This window comes from Anolis carolinensis, chromosome 3, assembly GCF_035594765.1.
Source record: "Anolis carolinensis isolate JA03-04 chromosome 3, rAnoCar3.1.pri, whole genome shotgun sequence".
NCBI classification, from domain to species: domain Eukaryota; kingdom Metazoa; phylum Chordata; class Lepidosauria; order Squamata; family Dactyloidae; genus Anolis; species Anolis carolinensis.
Window position 1 is genome coordinate 249,337,792 of NC_085843.1, and position 22,463 is coordinate 249,360,254.

At 35.5% G+C, this 22,463-nt stretch overlaps 1 protein-coding gene across 2 annotated transcripts in view; it reads right to left on the bottom strand.

Annotated features, from left to right (window-relative positions):
• epha4 (EPH receptor A4) overlaps positions 1 to 22,463 on the bottom strand; it is a 180,307-nt gene that overhangs the window by 72,194 nt on the left and 85,650 nt on the right. For both annotated transcript variants that reach the window (XM_062976569.1, XM_062976568.1), the window contains exon 5: positions 6,047 to 6,385. In XM_062976569.1, coding sequence (XP_062832639.1) covers positions 6,047 to 6,385 — 339 coding nt within the window. The remainder of the gene's footprint in view (positions 1 to 6,046; positions 6,386 to 22,463) is intronic.

Below are 22,463 nucleotides of genomic sequence, written 5' to 3' on the forward strand. Positions count from 1 at the left end.
CAAAGGCTATAACAGCCTGCTGTGCCAAGTGCCTGTGTTACACATACCAGGCTTGACTCATGCCAACAGTTCTTCTTATCTTTGTCGATCGAGACCCAGAACAATCGACTTTCCTTTTGCTTCCCTGTGGCTCCTGTATAAAGTTCTCATTCAGCAAAATGGTTGACTCCTTTCTATATCTTGAAGTAGTCATGTGCCAACCAAGGGAAGGAGAAGAACATGGGGGATAAAATGCTCTGTTTTGGTTGGATGTGATAACTTGGATCATCAAACGCGCACAGATATATGTCCTTTGGAGGCTGCCTTACAATTATGGAACACTTATTGCTGAGAAGTAATAAATGCCTGAGACAAAATATTTCACTGAAAGATTTTTAAAAATATTTTCTACTTTGGCCTGACATTGAGTAAACAGAGTGAAATGGGCATAAAATAATTTCAATTTTAATATAAACAGTTTAAATTGTTTTAATCAATAATTTCCTCCCTTAAAATATTCTTATTTGTTGTATCCAGATAATTCAAAAAACTATTCTCCACCTCTCTCTCTCCCTCCCCTCTCTTTTCCCTTTAGCTTCTTGTTTGGCTCTTTATATTGATATTTATGGATTGGAATTAAAAATAATAAGAAAATATATGTTTATTCAATGATTCTGTAAAAACATAAGACTGCAATAATAGAAACACAATTTAATTATAAGAAGACATTTTTATTCTAAAAATAATAAAGAGTCTTGTTGCACCTTAAAGAAAAACACATTTTATCTTGAGCAAAGTCAACTTCATCAAACATAAATAGACTAGAATTCCATGAAAACTATTCCCAAAATATAATTTGTTACAATTTATCATGCCCAAAGATTCTGGGTTTTTTTTGGGGGGGGGAGGGGGGGTTGTTTTGTGATTTTACTGTAACAGGTTGCAGGATAATAGCTGTCCCCCTGGAAATCTTTTATTCAAGTTGGTACAATTCAAAGGCATAATTTTTGACAAATTTTCCTCTTTCCTCTTTCATTTTTATTATTATAAAGTGCTCCAATGGCTGGAAAGTGTTTTTCTTTCCTTTTCTCTTTTGAGAAGGCTGGGATAGAAACCGTATGAATAAAGCTACTTTCAAAGCTTGTTTTTCAGTCCTTGAATTATGAATCTATATTATAAATACTATTTTCAAAAACATATTTTTTACATGTTTAGATGACAGAAGGCTAGATGGCCATCTGTTGGGGGTACTTTGATTGTGCTTTTCCTACATGGCAGGGGGTTGGACTGACGGTCCATGTGGTCTCTTCCAACTCTATGATTTTATGATTCTAAGAATGTGATCTCACTTTTAGAATAACCTAGAAAACTACAATATTATTTCCCCTTGCAGACCACATCAAGTGCTCATATGTTGATATTTTGTCATACTTTTGAATGGTTTTGGCATCCAAACATTGCAAATAATGATATTTATAATCCCTGATCATCAGAAATCTAAAATCATATTGGAGACACTAAATCTGCAAGCGAGTAATTCCTAGATATGGATCTCTAATTGCTACTCTTGATGTCCCCAAAAGTGAGTTGCTAGATATCCCAGATTCACGCACTACAGTAGGCTGGGTTTATAGGAATTGAATTCTAACATCTGGGGAGCCCATCTGGGGAGCTCCTGCTGTAAAGGCCTGATTTTCAGTAATAGTACATCATGAACTACTCTCCCATATGATCTTAAACATCTGTCATTACAACAATGATGTATGAAAAACACAACATATGGGAACTTCTATATCACTTCTTAGCTTCCAACTTAGAAGGTTCCTGTACTTTCTCCTGGCTCTTTATGTCAGGAAAACATCTTTGCAAAGGTTTATTTCAATATACTGAGACCTTTTTTGCCAGGTAATGCTGCTTCTGGGCTCCCTGGACTGAGACACGGTACAAACATCTGCCATCCAATCAAGCAATGGAATTTCCAACTGCTAGGTGGACTGAGATGTTGTGTGGTTTTTGGGCTGCTAGGTGGACATTTGGGATTTTAGAATACAGAATTCCCATTGGGCCTGAGTCTAGTCTTTAGATCAGTCTAAACCTAAATAAGAATGACCTTTACTTTTACTGCTTTGAGAACTAAACAGTATCCTCATTAGATTTGACTTAGTTTCCTGTCACAAATTTCCTCACACACACTAAATCAAACAATCACTCAGCAACACAAAGATAAACAAACATATATTATGGGGAAGTAGTTCTCCCAACCCATAAATAAATAAACAAAAAAACAAAAAATCAAAAACAAAGTATTTTCTACTTTGGGGGGGGGAAAAAAGAAAAAATGTTGCTGTCATTCCTCTGCTTTAAAAAATGCAGTCCAGCCTCATCTATGCATTTACTGGTTCCAAGATCCAAGATGCTGGAGTAAACAGAATGTTATACTGACAGGTGGGAAAAGGAAGTCACACATTGTATTTTGATAATAAGGTTTTTGGACCATCAATGTCCAAATAATGAATCTTCTGCTTTAGCTGGCATATGCTCAGAAGAGAATGTGAAGAATTGGGGTAGTCAATTAACTTTATTTTTCTGCAAAAATATATACAATATATAAAATATTTTTCCAGCCCCACTTCATGTGTTTGTGGGAGTGGGGTTTAATTAGAAATACAAAGAGCAAGATGGCAGTGGAACAAAAAGGTTGGCAGACCCTTTGCTTTACTGGCCTGGCAGCTGTGGCAGTAACAATTGGAGTCAAACTAAGGGCCATCTGATGCTTCGATTTGCCTGCACAACCTGCATCACTGTCAGTGGAAGCATCACAAAGCAACTCAGGGCACAATGTAGCAATGGATCTTCATTTGATACACGTACACTACTGCACCGTCTAAATCAGACTGGCAGAACATAAGACACTTTATATGCATTTTTGTGCTTTGTAGCACAATGCACATGGAATTTTAATCAGCATCCAAAAGGAAGCCCCTGAAAGGGGGGGTTCTGAACACAGTGCACTAAAACCGCAAGTAACACAATACGTTAAGGCATATACAACAAAACATAATATCCTGGCATACTTTTAAGGCATATAGAACATCCTGTCCTGGCCATTATGCTTCAGTCTGGCAAATTAAAGTGTGACTCCATGTTTCTCTTCATGACATTCTTGAACAATCAATACAGTTGTGGCATCTGTTTAGTTTGGTACTACCAAAATGAAAATAAAAAGTAACAGATAGCTGGCAGGGGAAAAATGTCAATTGCAAAACTATTTGGCATTAGAAATCATATTCAATATAACTTAATATTTAGAGGCAAACATTAAAAGGGAAGAAATGTGACATGATATGAGTATATATTTTTGGAGGAGTGGCAAGCATATGGGAGAAGTCCACTGTGGGTTTTAGTCCTCTGAAATGAAAGAGATTTGTGACAGGCAGACAGCTAGATGCACTGCAAAAGAAGAGAGGGGGGCATACACATCCCCCAGAGCTGGATATCTTCATAAAGATCTCCCCTTGACTGCAGCAGCAACATTGAAAATACCTACAGTCAAGATATTGAAAGAAAACCTGCTTATTTATTTATAGGGTTTTCTCACCCTAATTAGAGTTTTTCTACTTGACTCACTATGATGGCTGATTTAAGAGAAGAAAAAGATGAAGGTAACCTAAGGGGCTAAAAAATTGCTAAGCAGTCTTACCCAGCTACAAAACCAAGAATCAAATGAAAAATGGAAGGGAAAAAAACCATTCACACACAGATCATCCAAAATCAAAAGAGCATGATATAAGTGAAAACAAAGCTGAACGAAAAAAATGGAAGATAAATCCATTTCGATTTTAATCAAAACAGTGCTATGTATTTTCCCTCACACAGCTCCATTCCCATGTGAACTCCTTTTGTCTCTGTAACGAAACACAGGTCTGTCTTCTCTGTGTAGCCACTAGCCACGCATATTATATACAGGGAGATTAAAATGAACGGTGCTGTCGGGTTTGAGACTTATGCCACTCATGCTGTTATGCAGGAAACGGGTGTGGATGCTTCATTCTTCTCCCCAAAGACATTTTTTTAAAAATCACTAAAAACATTCATTTCTAAGAGATTTATTTATTTATTGTTATGAACAGCTGCACCATACATTAAATGACTGAGTTTTCTTTGTGGGGACAAGCTGGAGCATCCTGAGGTGTTGTAATATTCAGTAAAATGTTTTCAGGAAGAGTTGCCCATGAAATCAGCCTTTTGATGTAACACGGGAATTATTTGCCACTCTTTTTACTTATTATGACTTGGTCTCTATACACACACACACACACACACACACACACACACACACACACATATGCATACACTACACAGTACTGGTCTTAATTCAATGAGACTTGAAAACATTTAAGTTTTATCCCTGGCCAGGGCACAATAATAAAGAGCCCTTAACACTTCTCACTATCATGCAGCAATGATTTCTTGAAATTGTTTACAAATTTCAGCTGACATAGAGCAATAATTGTAGCAGTTAATTTATTTAATCCCAACTAAGGTGGTATCAACATGCTTTTGTTTTCAGAGTGGAACCGCTTCAACTTTTCTTCCTTTCTTTGTGTAAAATTACTGTCTTAATATCCACAGATGTTCATAATAGTTTCTTAATAGCCACTCCATTAAGGTGAATTAATCTCTTCCAACATTTTTTTCGAATATACAGTTAAAAATATTGAGATAAAGAGAGAAACAAGTCTTGCTAAAAATAGCAATATGCATACATATTCATTTTAGGAGCAAAAGCTATATTTTTTAAAAAATTAAATATACCCTCACACTGCCTGAAACTGAAGCAAGATCACATGGACACACAAAACTAAAAACACTAAAAAAGCAACTCAGAAGTGCAATTATGTTGCTCCAAGCACGTTGATAACAACTGTCTAGAAAATAGAGTGTGTCTCATGAGTCAAAAATGTACCATCAATACTGTATATATTTTCAGTAAAAGGTGAAGTCAACAAATGGAGGTTGCTGATTTAATGGAGCTGAGTGAATGAGAGTCTTTTTCACTTTTACAATTTCTGTAAATATACTCTTGACAACATTGTTTTCTGGCTGTCCCCCCCCCCCCCAATAGAGATAAAGGGAAGGAGAGAGAGGCTGAGAGAGGGGAAGAAGTGCAATATAAAAATAAAGGAAGCTGTTTTTTATCATGTCAAAAACTGTATCTTTCTAACTTAGCACTGTCCTCTCTGACTAACAGTGGTCCTCAAAGGCCAAGGTCTTTCATATCTCACCCCTCATAATTTTTTCAATTAAAATTATCAGGGAGCAAAACTAGGTCCAAAGATGCAATCATATTTTTTTTTTACAAAACAAACAAACACACACCCACAAACATTAGCAAGGGGTTTTCTGGGCAAAAGAAAAGTGTGTCCAAAGGCATCCCAATGTTCATTTCAACCTCATAACTAGCACATAATCTATTTTTTATTTTAAAAAATCAACCATTTTTAGCCCCAAAATTTACAAAGCAGTGTAGAAAAAAAATAAATTATGTTTTCTAACAATCCAATCCATCTTTGTCTCCCACAGACGTCAAACACACTTCTCTGAGACAAAATGAATATAAATTAATAGCATAAATGGCCACAAGTTATTACAAATTTCAAAATAATTTCTGTGATGACTATTCAGAGTCATTGCAGATGACAGACTACTAAACAAATTGAGTCAATTATTTACAACTATTGTTTCAGTAGCTCAGGTTAAATGCCAAACAAAATTTCTGTTCTAAATTTGGAGAATGTGCCAATATTCTTTGTTCCTCAATGGTTATTTTACTTATCTGAGAAGAAGCTGGCTTATTCCCAAAAAGCCATATTCTAATATTCTTCTAGAGGGCATCAACTCCAGGCAAAAAAAGTGCACAACAGTTGTGAGTAGCTTTCACCAGCATCTCCTTAAAGTATAGTTTCATCTTAATCAAGTAACTTTGGAAAGTCATAAACAAAAATAACTGAATACAGCCTCAAATGAGGTAGAAAGTATAGAGGAAAAAATAGATATAGTTTTTTACCTGCTTGGTTAGTTGTCACCGTGACAGAAACAGCCTGGTCTGGGCTCGGATTCTGCTTGGAGACTCCATTCACTGCCCAGATTTCAAAGGTGTAGTTAGTGTGTGCCAAAAGGTCAGTAATGGAAACTCGGGTAGTTTTCAAGCCATTCTGCTGTGGGCTGAAATGTACACCACTGCCACAGGACCGACAACGGTTCAAGTCACTGGCTCCACACCTTTTGCACACCACATTGTAGGAAATATCCTCACGACCACCTCTGTTCTGAGGAGGGCTCCATTCCAAGTTTACTGATGTTTCATTGACGTTGGAGATCAGGTTCTCAGGGGCAGATGGAGGGCCTGCAAACAAAAGCATACCTTCTTAATCATGACAATGAAAAGCAGGAAGCCTTCTGGGGGAATATCTATGCTGATTATTATCATATGATCTATTGTATCTAACACATCTACAACTGGGGCAAGCAACCCGAAGGGCTCCAGATGTTTTTAACTACAGGTACCACAATAAAGATGTAAAAATATTTACTGTTATTCTGTTCCTGGCTTAAAACAAAAGGCTTTCCGAACAGTCAGAAAATCTGGTCCGGAGGAATAGTGTCAGTGGTAGGGATTTTGCAATTTTCACTTAGTTCTGAAGTTTATTGGGACATCATTTTGTACAGAAATACATGTTAATCCTATGTAAACAAACTCCACATTCTTTTTATCAAACAAACAAACAAACAGTGGCTGTCATTAATCAGATTTAGGACCTAGTAAGCCTTTCGGTGATGCAGCTGGTTAAACTACTGAGCTGCTGAACTTGCTGATAAGTGGTTCGAATCCGGGGAGCGGGGTGAGCTCCCACTGTTAGCCCCGGTTTCTGCCAACCTAGTAGATCGAAAACATGCAAATGTTTGTAGATCAATAGGTACCGCTCCAGCACGAAGGTAACGGCATCCATGCAGCCATGCCGGCCACATGACCTTGGAGGTGTCTATGGACAACGCTGGCTCTTAGGCTTAGAAATGGAGATTAGCAGCACCAACCACCAGAGTCAGACACAACTAGATTTACTGTCAGGGGAAAACCTTTACCTTTACCTATTTGCCATTTCCATTTATATTTGTGGCAACAGTTACAAATTCATCTCCCACTGCCCAAACCCATTTTAAAATCCAGACAGCCATACCAATTCAGTGCCAGTAAAATACGTGTTTCAAAAATTCTCCTAGGCTTTATATGCAATGTTGTGTTTTAAAGCAGTTTTACCATGGATATTTTTATATCTTATTGTGGTGCCTGTTTTCTCCCTTCCTCCTCTTAACTGACTTCTGTTTTTAATTGACTTATTACTTTTTTGGTTTGACATCTCCTTACTTTAGATTATATCTGTCTTTCTTATTCAACATCATAAAGTATTGAATTTATGGCTTGAATTTTTTCTCCAAGATAAGATCCAAAGTGGTTTACAGAAACTTAAAACAAGATTTAATTAAATAAATTATTTTACAGAAAGAAAAATACATTAAATAATATTACAATATTTTTTTTGGAATAAAGAAAATAAAAGAGTACATTTTGCACAGGATATGCTTATATGTACCAAAGTTCTAACTCAGTGTGCCAGGGAGCTAGTTTGTAAGTATATTCAGTATATCTTTACAACACTGCCATAACAGGCATTAATGGTTCTGAATCCCTTTTCAAAGTATTTCTGCATCAGCTTTGATTTACTTGATGGGATCCATAAGAATTTTAGGAGTTTGAATGGCAATGTGAAGTATGTTGTGACTACAGTGTATGATGTATGTGAATGCACTTGGGTAGAATTAATGGAAATGATAGGGAAATGTGAAAGCAGTGAGTGTTTTATGTCTGGGCATATGCATATACTAGTCCTAGTAAACAGTTGTACTGAGTGATACATATATGCATGCTTGTGTAAGCAAGAATGCCTGTGTGGTTTTGTGTTACAAAGCTTTAAATTCCTCGAGACCAGTATATTAAAGGACTATCTTTTCTCATATGAATTCATCCAGTATTTGAAACCATTTTTTTTTCATTTTTCTATTTGAAATATACTATCTTTTTGCATGGGATTCAAGATGGCATGTAATATCTAAAAAGTACAATAAAATTGTGCCCGGGGCGGTGGGCTCTTAATAGAAAACATTAAACTAAGTTTGATTTAAAAACAAAAACAGATTAAAAACACAAGTAAAAAGGAGCATTAAAAAGACTTTTAAAACATCATAAAAATGAAATAAACTTTTGGCAAGCAGCCAAGACTTTGCATGCTTTGTATGGTCTTCCCCTAAAATCCGGATTACTAGTTGTCTGTATGTTTTAAAATATGTTCTTAAAATAAGAATTTGATTAGTTACACCTCAGGGGAACTGACAGGCTAAGAGGTGATACATCTTTTAAAAAATAATAATGTAGATTTGTTGTATCTGTGCAAGGAACAGAAGAAGTGTGAAAAGACAGTGTACATACGCATATATACACACAAACACACATGCAGCAGAGGAACATTAAAAAATTGAGTATTTGCCAAAGACATATGTCATTGAAAATATTGTGTATTTCACACTTATTGTGTACATCTGATCTCAAAAGTTATATATATTTTGGTCCTCTGTGGTAAATCTGCTTAGAAATCCTGGAGAGCAAAGAAGCAAAATTTTCATCAGTGATATTCATTGACATTGAACGGACTTTGCCTGAATCTCGCTGATGGACCACAGTTATGCTTCCTTTAACTTCAGATTCTTTCTCAGCTCTGTTAAGAAGCTTTAGATGGAGTTATGCCAGATTTTACATGGGAAAATATGCCACACTGAATCAAGCTCTTTGGGAACAAAAGTCGGTAATTAGGATGTAGGGCAGAGCATGGAGGTGTCTAAAGAGGGAAGCAATCAAGCAGAAAACAAGCGAAACAGATGCCTGCAGTTGTAGCACCTTCAGCATGAAAAAGAAGGTGTGGAAGTCACCAAATGCTAGTCTGATGTTAAAGCAAAGGGAAAAGCAGAGTGTGCTTTGAAGAGTACAGTCACTAATAGAGTGATTGGGATTCTGGCAGGCTGAGGAAGGCAGAAATGGCAAGCATTTTGTGTCCAAAGGCACCTGATCTGAGAAGCTAAAAGACTCAGCTCTGGTAAGTACTCTGATGAAAGACTACCAATGTATACCAGATGCTATAGCCTATATTTTCAGAGGAAGAAACTGGCAGAACTACATCTCGTTTTTCTTGCCTAAGAAAACCCTACTAAATTCATGGTTTCATCATCATCATCATCATCATCATCATCATCATCATCATCATAATACAACAAACAGAGGCACAACTATGTGGCCCAAATGATTCATTGGAACTTATGCCTCAAGTACCACCTCCCAGCAGCAAAGAACTGATGGGATCACAAACCTGCAAAAATATTGGACAATGAGCACGCAAAGATACTGTGGGACTTCTGAATCCAGACTGACAAAGTTCTGGAACACAACACACCAGACATCACAGTTGTAGAAAAGAAAAAGGTTTGGATCATTGATGTCGCCATCCCAGGTGACAGTCGCATTGACGAAAAACAACAGGAAAAACTCAGCCGCTATCAGGACCTCAAGATTGAACTTCAAAGACTCTGGCAGAAACCAGTGCAGGTGGTCCCAGTGGTGATGGGCACATTGGGTGCCGTGCCAAAAGATCCCAGCCGGCATTTGGAAACAATAGACATTGACAAAATCACAATCTGCCAACTGCAAAAGGCCACCCTACTGGAATCTGCATGCATCATCCGAAAATACATCACACAGTCCTAGACATTTGGGAAGTGTTCAACTTGTGATTTTGTGATATGAAATCCAGCATATCTATCTTGTTTGCTGTGTCATAATAATAATAATAATAATAATAATAATAATAATAATAATAATAATAATAATAAGTCAACAACTGACTTGAAGACAAAATATACACACACAGTTTCTCCCTCTTTTCACTTGATAATTTCCAGTGCCAAAAAAGCTTACAAAGCAAAAACTACACTACATAGAAGAGGATCTACAAAAATAAAAGTTCTGGCTTTTGCAAAAGTAATGACAATCATCTTGCTTGGCACCATCCCTATTTATCCAAGCAGTGAACTGTGCATTAACTAGAACTTGGCATTTATCTCAGGATAGAAGATGAAAGATCTGAGAAAACAGCTATGACTGAAGAAAGAAAAGGCTGCAGAAAGAGTTCTACCACAGTGCTCCTATGCATTAGGAATCACCCAAATTACTGATACATAATTCTTGAAATTGTTTTACTATGCAGGACAGGTTTATAATGTTCCAGTTGCATCACTTGGCTTCTAGGAATGTCCTATTATTCACAAAAATGTGTCTCTTGGTAAATGTCCCCTAACCATCATTTGAAGCGTATGGTTGAAGTGAAAGGAAAAAATTATTTCTGCCAACTATCCTTTGCCATCAGTAGTATTTATGTTTATTTTAGCCTTGTAAATATGACTGTTGATAAAAGATGGCTGTTAAATGTCACATGCTTTGGAAATGAAGGTGAAATCATACAACACTGGACCTACAGTAGCCCTAAAACATTGCTGGGGGAGGGGAGCAAAACAAGATTGTTTGATTTTGTGCATAATATGGAGTTGAATTTTTAAATCAATAATTTGAAATCTGAGTAGAATTTACATGTTTTAGACTTATTAATCTGACTTTATTAGTTTTTTCCAAAGTTTTTGTAAATTTAATATTTTTCAAAATTCAAAATATTAATACTATAAATTGCAAGTTGTTTATTATTATTATTATTATTATTATTATTATTATTATTATTATTATTTGTGCCCTGCTTTGTCTCCCCGAAGGGGACTCAAAGCATCTTAGCAGAAACGTTAGCACAGCATTTGAAATTCACAAATATTAAAAAAAGAATTAAATATAAAAATATTAAAAGATTCACTGTTAAAATCATTCAAACATATTTGATGTATATTCAAAGCCAAAATCACAGCATCCCCTGGATTGATCTTAAAAACATTCATCTTTAAAAGTCTGCCTGGATAGAAAGGTTTTAGCCTGCTGCCGGAAGGATAGTAGGGAGGGGATCATTCTGGCTTCCCTGGGCAGGGAATTCCAGAGTTGAAGGGCAGCCACTGAGAAGACCCTCTTAATCTCTCTGGTCCCCATCAACCAAGCTTGGGATGGAGAAGGAACCGAGAGAAGAGCCTCTTCTGAAGATCTCAGGGCCTGGGAAGGTTCATACAAGGGGATGCTAAATAGCCTGGGCCGGAACCGTTATCATATATTGTCATCATTCAGACAGATGTTAACCTTGCTGGCTATCTAGGAATAGTATTTTTGTGTTTTAAATTCTTGTTTGAAACCTTGTGATTTGCTCACAAAAATGTATATTCCTGTGCAGAACAAATTTCCCCAACTGCTTCAGAATATGTGACTATTCATTTTTCCCCTACATAGGAAAACAAAATATTTTACATTCCGTTGTTAGATAGACATCAGCCTAATATACATGCCTATGTGAATCTCACTAAAATATTAATGTTCTAAAGCTCGACAGAGATCAGATCTGAGGAGACTAATGGCTACTTTGAGAAAATAAATGCAGCCATGCCATAATCTTCTACTGATCATTTTGTAAGAAACTGTTAGTTTAATAAGTAAGCTTATCTAAATAGTCTTGACCCTAGTCAAGATTTAGGTCTTGGAAAGGATTTCTGTATACTATTTAGGAAATGAAATTAATCTAAATTAACTTGCTATTGCTATCATCAATCATATTTCTAATGATAAGCCAGGAATACCATGAGAAAGAAATGAAGCACTGGGCTTGGAGAAATTATGGAGACATGGACAGTTTTGAAAATTATATTTATATGAATATGATTTTTTTTATTTGGGAATAGGTTTAGATATCTGAAAGTAAGAAGAAAAATGTCAGTTACAGTAGAGTCTCGCTTATCCAACGTAAATGGGCTGGCAGAACGTTGGATAAGCGAATATGTTGGATAATAAGGAGGGATTAAGGAAAAGCCTATTAAACATCAAATTAGGTTATGATTTTACAAATTAAGTGCCAAAACATGTTATACAACAAATTTGACAGAAAAAGTAGTTCAGTACGCAGTAATGCTATGTTGTAATGACTGTATTTACGAATTTAGCATCAAAATATCACAATGTATTGAAAACATTGACTACAAAAACATTGACTACTAAAAAGCAGACTGCGTTGGATAATCCAGAACATTGGATAAGCGAGACTCTACTGTATTAATAAATAGTGAATTCATCTTAGATCAATTGTTCTAGTGCGGGTGCTCCTAACAGAAAATTAGAAAGTTGGGCCTAGGGACTGATAGGTGTTTCATCGTATCCTCAGTTTTTTCAGATCTCAAACCCCATTCCCCTCAGGCTCATCTAAAAGTTCAGGATGAATTATTATAGAATTGAGTGAAGCTCTAGGAGACTCTCCAAAATATCAAGAATTTTTCTACTATCTAGTCTGAAAAACTTCCCATTTTCTTTCAGTTCTGCTACATCACATCTCACTCAGCCTTCAGGAATGTTTTTCCAAGGGGCTGGGGGCAGAAACTGGAGAAATGAGTAGGAATATTGCCTTTTCTTGACTAATATCAGTAACTTCCTTCCAGCTGTGAGAAAGTATTTGAAAATCATCTAAATGTGTGTTTTCTGCACAGAAAAAATTGCAAAAACAACCATGTGTGAACGTGGTTAATAAGTCCTAAATTGCAAACATTTTCATCAGTCCAGGATTCTTCTCCTCAGCGTTTCTCAACATTAAAAAAAACCATACGTTTTGAGTGATTTAAGTATTTTTAAATATTTTTTTCATCCCCAGCATAAACTCAGCTTTTCTTATACCTCTTGAACTTATGTTTTTGGCTTAAATTCACTACAAGGGTACTGCAAATAGTTTAAATAAGTGTTTTAGCCACAAATATTTCAGTATAATTTTATTTTGGCACACATAAATATGAGTACCAGCAGTATTTGCACAGGAATCTTCATTCCTGATTCTACATTTCAGTACAAAACTAGGTCAGTTTCCCTGAAAATAGATGGGAAATGTGGCTCTTTTCGATGAAGGTGTAACTTGTCTCTCCACTTGTAATCTATTGTCACTGCAACCTCCACTGGAAGTTCTATGGTCTCTCTAGGAATCAGGACAGATACAGTTTGCTACTATGGTAGTACCATTATTATTTTCAAACCCAAGGAGAGCCTCAGACATCTATCAATTTGAGACCGAGTTCATATTTGTTTATATTTTTTCAGGTTTTGAGATGGAAGAGAGAATTTTTCTTTAATAAAAATAATGCATCCTTGACAAAATAATATAGCCTCTGTAAATTAACGTGGATGTTTTCTGTTTAGGTTTTATGTTAGATATAATTTTTGGATATGTTTGATTTAATCTATAAATGTCATGTTATAAATTGTTTTCATATGTGGAGTTATTTGGGCTATCATGTTTGTATTTGTTTTATAGTGAAGCATTGAATGTTTGCCTTTTTTGTTGTTGGAATCCACCCTGAGTCATCTCAGGAAGATAGAGTGGAATATAAAGTTCTTATTTATTTACTACTTATTATTTAGTATATCATTAAAACAAAATAATAATAAAAGCTTATGGTGTGATTTGCTCGCATTATCCGAAATATTGATGTAGTAAGGCATGAAACACAGCTCTCTATGAACTGTTCTTTATGAATCATATCCTGTGAGGTAATAGCTTACACTTCAGTTGTATTAAAAGATGTTGACTGCGCGTAGACTCTTGCTGGCATCCCTAAGCAATTTTCCAGAATAAGGCCTTGTACGGGGGGGAAACTTGAAATGATGCATGGTAATAGGAATGATCTAACAGGGAATACTGGCCAACAAACCTATAGTGATCCAACAGGGAATTCATATACCAAATCTGATTTGCATCAGTACTATGACATTGACTGGATGATAAATCAGTCCCCAAGTTTCCCAAGGGGTCTAGAAACTATTTACTGATCTTGAGAAGCGATTAACAGATACCAATTTCTTTAACAGTTAGACTCTTAACAAGATATAAATCCACTCTAAAATTTTGTGTTTCTAAAGATTAAGCCTCCTCAACTATATAATGTTACATAGTACATCCAATAAAGAACCAAAGAAAAAAGAACAAGGAAGATGAAAATAAAACACTTGATAAAAAAACACAAAAACTTCTGAAGGATCTCTAGAGATTTCTGAAAACAACAGATTTTAATAAACCATAAATCAAATTAATGTCTGACCCACAAATCAGCATTTAATTAGGATTATATTTAGAGAGGTGGATGCAATCAAGGAAGAAATTACTAAAAATGTGCAGGGAGGTTAGTTTGTTTTCTTTGGTTTTGTGGCACCAGTGCAATACTGAGATGGAACAAGATTTCCCAAACCAATTTGTGGTGAATATTCAGAGAATGACTTGCAGTTTTATGAGTAATTCAGTAAAGGAGCAAGCAGGATAACTGAGCCAAAGGCTCTCTAAGAAGTCAAAAAATAATAATTGGATCCTAATGAGTGCAAGGAGAAGACCCTTTCTTTTCCTCTTTTCTCCAGCCTGGTCTGCTACAACCACATAAAGGTTTTTAAAAACAATTTTCTTTTGCAAAGGAAGCAATGAGTAACTATAGTCTATTACTTCTGCTCTCAGAAAGTATTTAAACACCATGCAGTTCCTGAGATATATTCACAATTTGGGACTTATTCTGCACAAAATTTGTATGTGATTATTTTGCAAAGAAGACACCACTTTCTATGCAGGAAAATAGCTTTTTCTGCACAGGAAATGATATTTCTGCCTAGAAAAACCACAGGTGAATTTTGCACAGAATAACTTCCAAATTGATAAGATTCTCATCAGGATTTAAAGACACTCAGATTTATGTTTTTTGACCAGCTATATAAACTTATTTTAATATTCTTTCCATAATTAACATGAGTTTCAGTTGAAAGAAAAAATGACCCAGAAATCAGTTAGGAACATCTCACAGAACTCTAATTTCTGGATCTAGATGTTTCCCTCTACCAGTTTTTTTTAAACAAATTTTTAAGAAATTGTCCTTTCTTACCATATAGTAGAGTCCCTCCACCTCTCTAAGAAATTTGAATGGAGAAGCAGAGACTGCAGAGAGAAGATAGAACTCAATAACTGGATCCATGGCTCTATGAAAGAAGTCAATGGAGCAGATATATTTCCTTGCACTAGAAGTGTTCTAGTCATACATGTTTTTTTTGGTTATTTAATATTTAATGTTTATTTTACTCAAGTGATATTTGTCTTTACTGTTCTAATGTAGCACAAATCCTATGTATAATTGTACTACGTATTTTTGACATTAATATTGAATATTAAATATAAATATTTAATATTAATATTGAAAGTCTTTACTATCCATAGATAAAAATCCATAGAATGTCCAAGATTATCCTCATTCAACAGTGGGAAATAAATTCATTTCACTAGCCATCTTAATGCCAACCTTTGACAATATAAATGCAAGTGAATTGGATCAAAACTATAAGCTTTTTGTGTATCTGCTGAAAAAACAAGACTATTTGATTTCATTTTTCTATAGAAAAGTTTTACTGGCAAATTTAATGTATACTCTCTCAGCTTCAAAAATCGTCAGATTGATTCTCATTTTCTCTCTCTGTATCAATTTCTCCAACCTCTTCCTCTCCTCTTTATTTTATCCTACTTCAATTATTCTCTTTGGCAAGGGTTTTCCCTAGCAACAGATCTTTTTTTCTACCAGAAGCTCTGTCACCATCTGCAGTACAGAAGAGAATCTGGGACTCGGCCTTCTGTGGCTTCATCAATCACACATAATTTCAACAGTGCTGTCAATAATATTTTGGGGTTGAAAGCTCTGAACTCTATTCAGATAAACATTTTTTTCATTATCAATCTCTTTCCTACAGGGACATAGGCTGTAAGACAGAGCAAACAGTGTGGACATCAAGGTTTTTATCTGAAGTCAAACCTCTTCTCTCCTGATAGCTGTATATGTGGCAACCTCTCCTTGCTTTCTTCTAACAGTTAAGAGGTGAGGGTCCTTATAGCTTCAGGCTAGTTTACTTGAACTTTGCCATTGAGAGTGACCCTTACCTCTCTGCAACAGGACCATCCTTGACTGTGTTTTTACAGTGGGGAAGAACTGAGTCCACCAAGGGCATCAGTTACTTAAAATATCAGTATTCTGGCACTTTCCTTGTTTTTAGAGTAACTTTCTGTTTTGTAAATAACAACTTGAAAGAATGAGAAAGTACCTATGTTCAGATATTTCCATTAAGAGCTATGCAGGTTCACTGTCTACAAATCTGATTCTTGTCATTTGGAGCATTCCTCTTTTTATGAAAAATATCAATAAAATCTCATATATATATATATATATATATATATATATATGAATGAGATTTAAGTCCTCTCTCTCTCTCTCTCTCTCTCTCTCTCTCTCTCTCTATATATATATATATATATATATATATATATATATATATATATAAATAAAATATGTGTGTGTGTGTGCGTGTATAGAGTGGACTTTTGGTATCCATTGAGGTTGGCTACTGGGCTCCTCGTGGGTACTAAAATCTGTGGATGCTCCAGTCCAATGTGTGGATGCTCCAGTACTACAATGGTGTAGTAAAATGGCATCCCTTATATAAAATTATAAATAACTCAAATGAGTGCTGGAGAGAGCCTGAGGAACTGTGAAATGGTGGGAGGGTGGCAGGATATACCTAGGTATGTAGTAGTCCTCCGTATGTAACTATTTCAAAGTTTTGTTTTGTTTTGAAATATATTTTTGTGTTACTGAATTCATGAATAATGAACATGTGGATACAGAAAGCTAACTATATAGTTTTGGTTCTTTGTAGAGACTTTCCCAAGGACACCTCAAGTATCTTATTCATTCCTATGGAGACTCTTCTTAAACACATTTTTTCCATTGTTTATTAATCAACTATAAGACTATACAGAAGAGTGAAGATATAACTCTGACAGTCTGAACTACCTCCACCAGGAGTATACAGAATTACTTATGGGACTTATATACTGTATATACGAGTGAAATCAAAAACTCTGACTATATGTATAATCTCTGTTTTAAAAAATGCACTATTGCATATTGTATCATTATATATCCTTGTTTGGCTATTCATTTCTAGATTAAATTGTCTTATATATTTTAGTACTATATAACACTGTTGTGTATAACAGTTGACTACTTGTTGTTTTGCTTTTTGGTATATAGTTTTGGAGCCAGACATCGGATAGGCTTGATCTTGCTTTCTCAGATACATTTCATATCACATGTTTTGCCCTAAAGGTTTCACAAGGTTCCTTGATGCCTCTCTAATGAGTGTTTCCTCCCTTAACGCCCACCTCCCAGAGGACTTTTCAGTTACTGAATTCACAGTAAAGCTGTGATTATAAATCCATGCAATCCTGCCTAGGTGAGTTAAGCTACAGTATAGTTCACATGTCTTAATAGTCATAGGGATGCATAAATCAGCAAAACTAAAGCTCACTGGTTTCTTCCCATTTCCATATCATATATCTGTTCACAAAAATTTATTTGCTTCCCAGAAATTTATGCATGCTTTCACATGCATTTTTTAAACATACACATTATAGTATACATTTCTGTACTGAACGCTATAGTTTTCCCATTGACAAAAATGTGTCCATCTCTGTAATTCAAATCTATGTAAATTTTTTCATGCAAATTTTCAAATAAAGTTTTGGTGCCGGCATTAGTCTCTAAGCTCATAAATGTATGGACTTACATTTGCAAGTTGTATTTGGGACTATGTTCACTTCCAGGACTGTGAATTGTTTAAGCTCATATAAATTTATGAAACCAATGAATTTTTGTCTTGACTCACAGAATAGACATATTTAGATACTAAATTTTAAATAAATCAGTTTTGACCTTCAGTAGAAAACTATTGGTACATCAGGTGTTATATATTGCACGAGTTGCAGATTTTGTGATTTAAAGTCACTCTACTGGGTCTTTCTTAAGGATTTTCACACTATATGAATAAACATACTCAGATCATCTTTCAAATCAATCACCCTATGTATTCAAATAAAAGGGAGGAAGAGAAAGAAGAATTAGAGGTTTAAGATGGTCATAAGAAAGCACCCTGAATTGGAAACATGAAAAATGCTAATTACTGGGCCACTTGTGACTTTCTATGACTTTGGATTTTAACACAAGAAGCTGCTGTTCCCTAGTGGTTGTGCAGTCACTGATAGTGGTTACATACTGGCATGACCTCCCTAACTATTGCACCTCTCCCAATTTGTGCAACTGCATTGATTTGCTGATCAATAGTCATGAATTTATTCTTCAATTTACCCTTGTAAACCCCACTTTCACACACTTCTGCTGCTTCAATTAATTTTTAATTATTTTAAAGCAGTTTTGCAGTTCCAGTTGTGGGGTTTTTTTTAAAAAAAATACTATTGAAAAAAAATATTTTAAAAATCACTTTAGAAATAGTGAGAAGGGGGAGGGGGTGAGTGGAAGAGGAGGATAATCCTGACCTTTATGTCACTTCTGTGTCATTATATTGACATAGAAGGGGAATGATTGATGAGGGGAATGCTGTGGGACTGGCAGCTATTGATGGGCTTTTCCTAGTCAATAGTGGCAAGTTAGTCATAAATACTAACAGGTTCTGAGTGTCCATCATCATGTAGCCAAAAAGATGCTAGCCACTCAAAAATTGGATGCCTTGCAGAGGTACAATAAATGTTCTGAAGCACAGTGATGTAAGACATGTGAGGAAATTTGAAGCACCATAGCATAGTGTTGGGCTAGAATTATGGACACCAGGGTTCAAATCTTCATTCAGCCATGGAAATGCATAGGATGGCCTTGAACAATTCACATTCTCTCTGCCTCAGAACAAGGCAAAGTTAATCCCTACCCATAAACTAATTTGGCAAAGAAAACCTCATGGTAGATTGTTACGGAGTCACCATACGTTAATAATGACTTAAATACATACAATATTAACAACAACAAATGGAGATGGCAAAACAGCTCAGTAACAATCCTTGGCTAAAGAATGTTGGACACTCAAATGGAAATGGAAAGTTAGGGGAGAGGCCAGTGAATAGCATGGTTGGAAGCCTGAACTTCACGCTACTTGTTATACAGTCTCAGGAAAACCCTGAGTAAAAGATTCTTCAGAAGATTATTAGAACTTGAACAAACTTTAAACCAATGTTGCTGTTCCTAATGTTTATATATCTTAATAGAAGGTTAAATTTCCAGTAAAAACTACAGAAATTATTATTTTATTTGCTTCAAAATAAGTGTATGCTTTGGGGCTTGGAGGGGGGGGGGCTCTCAACAAACAATATGAAAGATTTGATATTCCATTTCCTATCATGGTTCCAATGTTTTTCTGATTTTTGTACATCAAGACATCTCAAAATTATACATAAACCAAAGCAGATGACAGAAAACTGTCTGGACATAGAACAAAGAAGCAGCAGAATGCTTTATGCTTGAATAAAAACTACTATGGAAAAAGAAGCCAGAAAATAATTCATCCTTTTGTATAAACAATCACTTTCATGTACAATTTTGTTACAGTTCTATCCATAGTTTTGGAGGATGCAGGCTCTGAACACAATATCTTGATGGTTTAAGCAGGCTATACTGATCAGAGGTATATTTCCTGATAGTTTAATAAATCTAGATATTTCTTAGCCTCTGACCTTGGAAACAAGGTAAGGACAGCATTATTTTCATCTGTATTTGGACTTTTATAACACAGTCATACAGAACTGGTGGAATCCATGTTCAGTTTCCATTGCCGATTGCTCATTATTTCATTATGCTTCATTATGTTGATAACTGTCAGAAAGCATTAGAAGCTGGGGTTTTGAGTAATAGGACTAAAACAGTAATCTAAAAACAATATACTTTCTAAAGGCAATATAGAAGTGGACTGAATTCAATTAAAGAAAGGCAAATGCAAAAACAATCTAAGAGAAGCTTGTTTCAGCCCCTTTTGATTTTATACTAACCTCAAATAAAAAATAAATGTTTTTATAAAATAAACTGGCATTGTGAATCTTGAAAAAAGTCTGGCCTTTTTATCTGAAGTTTCTCTTCTGAAAAGCATCTTGGAAGCAGTTATTTTCATGATCAACAAAGTGTCTGAAAATTACCATTACAGTTGAAATACTATATACAATTGAAATTGCAAAAACAATTCTTGGACACCTTGTATATTAAAACCATGTCAAAATGTCAATCAATCACTCTTTATCTGCATAGCCCAAGAGATCAAGTAAATCAGCATAATTTAAAGAGACAAATTTGCATTGTGCTTTCAGGTTGGACAGGCAACTCTAATTATCTTAACCCAGTTCAACACATTAATAATCTCAATCAAATAAGTACCCCATAAACACTTATATTAACCCAAACTGTAGAGAGATGAGGAAATGGGGGGGGGGGATGAAACACGATTTTTTGCTGAGAGGTCATATTTTTAAAAATCCTTCATTTCTGGAATTTTGATTTACAATTGTTTTCTTTAAGAGGATTAAGAGCTATTTAAGAAGATCAAGTAACATATCATGTTTAAAAGAACATAGCATCTATGCGAAAATAAATATTTCTAAATTGAAAAATTTTTCATGTGGAAAATGCAATTTTCTACTCAAAATAACCACATGCACATTTTGTGCAAAGAAAATCACCATTATGTTTTTTCTGCACAGAAAATAAAACAGGAATCTATATTTCTGTATTGAAATATGGTCTTGCATCCAAGAACAATTACTGTTTCCTGCACAAAACAACAGGCTGTGAATTTTGCACAGTCCTGAATTGCAAATAGTCTTCAAAAACTGCATGGTTTTCTTTCTCCCAGAAGGAAGAAAATTACTGAAATTACTGGTTGATGCCTTCAAGAAGCTTTAGTGAAGAATTACATCTCTATGTTTATTGTAAATCACCCGTGCCATTTCCATATCTTAGCATACAGCTGAGAAAGCCACTATACTTGGAAACTGCCAAGGATGCAGTTCATAATGTGTGAGTTCATCAAGACTGTAACTTGGCTCATCTAGAATGCCAAGTTAAGAACTGGAACTGATGAAGAGGCCTTTCTTCTGATAATCATGCAACAGCAAAAATTATCTCTGCGAAAGGAGTCTGGTGCCGAAGAGTATCATCCTGCAATCTCTAACAAGACAGGGCAAGCAACTGCCAAGAAAGAAAAGATGCCACAAGTTCCCAGTTAAAATGTTTGGTCAAGAAGCCCCACCCATTTATTAGTGACATTGATTGAAAAGAAATAGTTCTTCCAGGACTTCTACTTTGGCAGCCTTTCTTAACACTTTTACTAAGGAGAAAACCTTGGGATAATTTTCAGGTCTCAGGGAACTATCACATCATTGTTATTATAACGAGAGGTTTTAAAAATATGTATTTTCCAATCACATGACTTCTCTTGGATCCTTAAGAGTTCCAGGGAACAGGATAAGGACATTACGTCCTTGTCTTCTATTATTACCATGCATCTTTTAATGTAAACAGCAGACCTACATCTCTCCCATTTCATTATCACTTTCCTCCAGTAAGAATTGTCAATGCTTCTTGCACACCCTTCATTGGGAGCTGCCTGTACATCTTAATAGATTTAAATCCCTGACCATATGCTGTCAAATCATCAGGAACGGCATTCAGTTTTGCTCACTGCACTCACAGTTACCTAAAACACCGCCGTCTGGTCTTTCACTTAGGTTAAGCTGTAAACATAAAATCTGAGCAACTGGTTTAAAAAAGAACAACACTTGGGATCAAACGGGTCCCGTAAGATTTTGCATGTTTTAAAGACCAATATTCTTGAGCCAAGGTTTTTATTCTGTGGATGTTAGCAATTTATAGGCTCAGTGCAGTGCATTTTCTAACCAATGCATAAAAATTAAGCATGCAATTTTCATAATTTGTCCTGGGGATTGTATAAGAAGGGTTGGGGGGGAGGTAGCTTTCTAGTTTCCTTCTCTCCAGTGTGAAATTCAAGCAAATAGAAAGCTATTAAAGTCTACCTTTCCTGGCCTGGAGTGTTAAGATGTAGAAGCAAAGAAAGTAGCTATTAAAATAGTTAAAGGAACTGCTACCCAAGGAACAATGACGTACAATAGTGGAGACTTGTGAATGTCTAACAATTAAAATAAATAATTAGCAACAATAATACCTTCCCTCCCCTTTCTACACAAAACTAAAGGGGGAGTAATTTTCAGTTCATTCTAGGTGTTTTCCACCAAATTACCCAATATTACTTTTTTCACCTGGCCTAATAGTGAACGGAA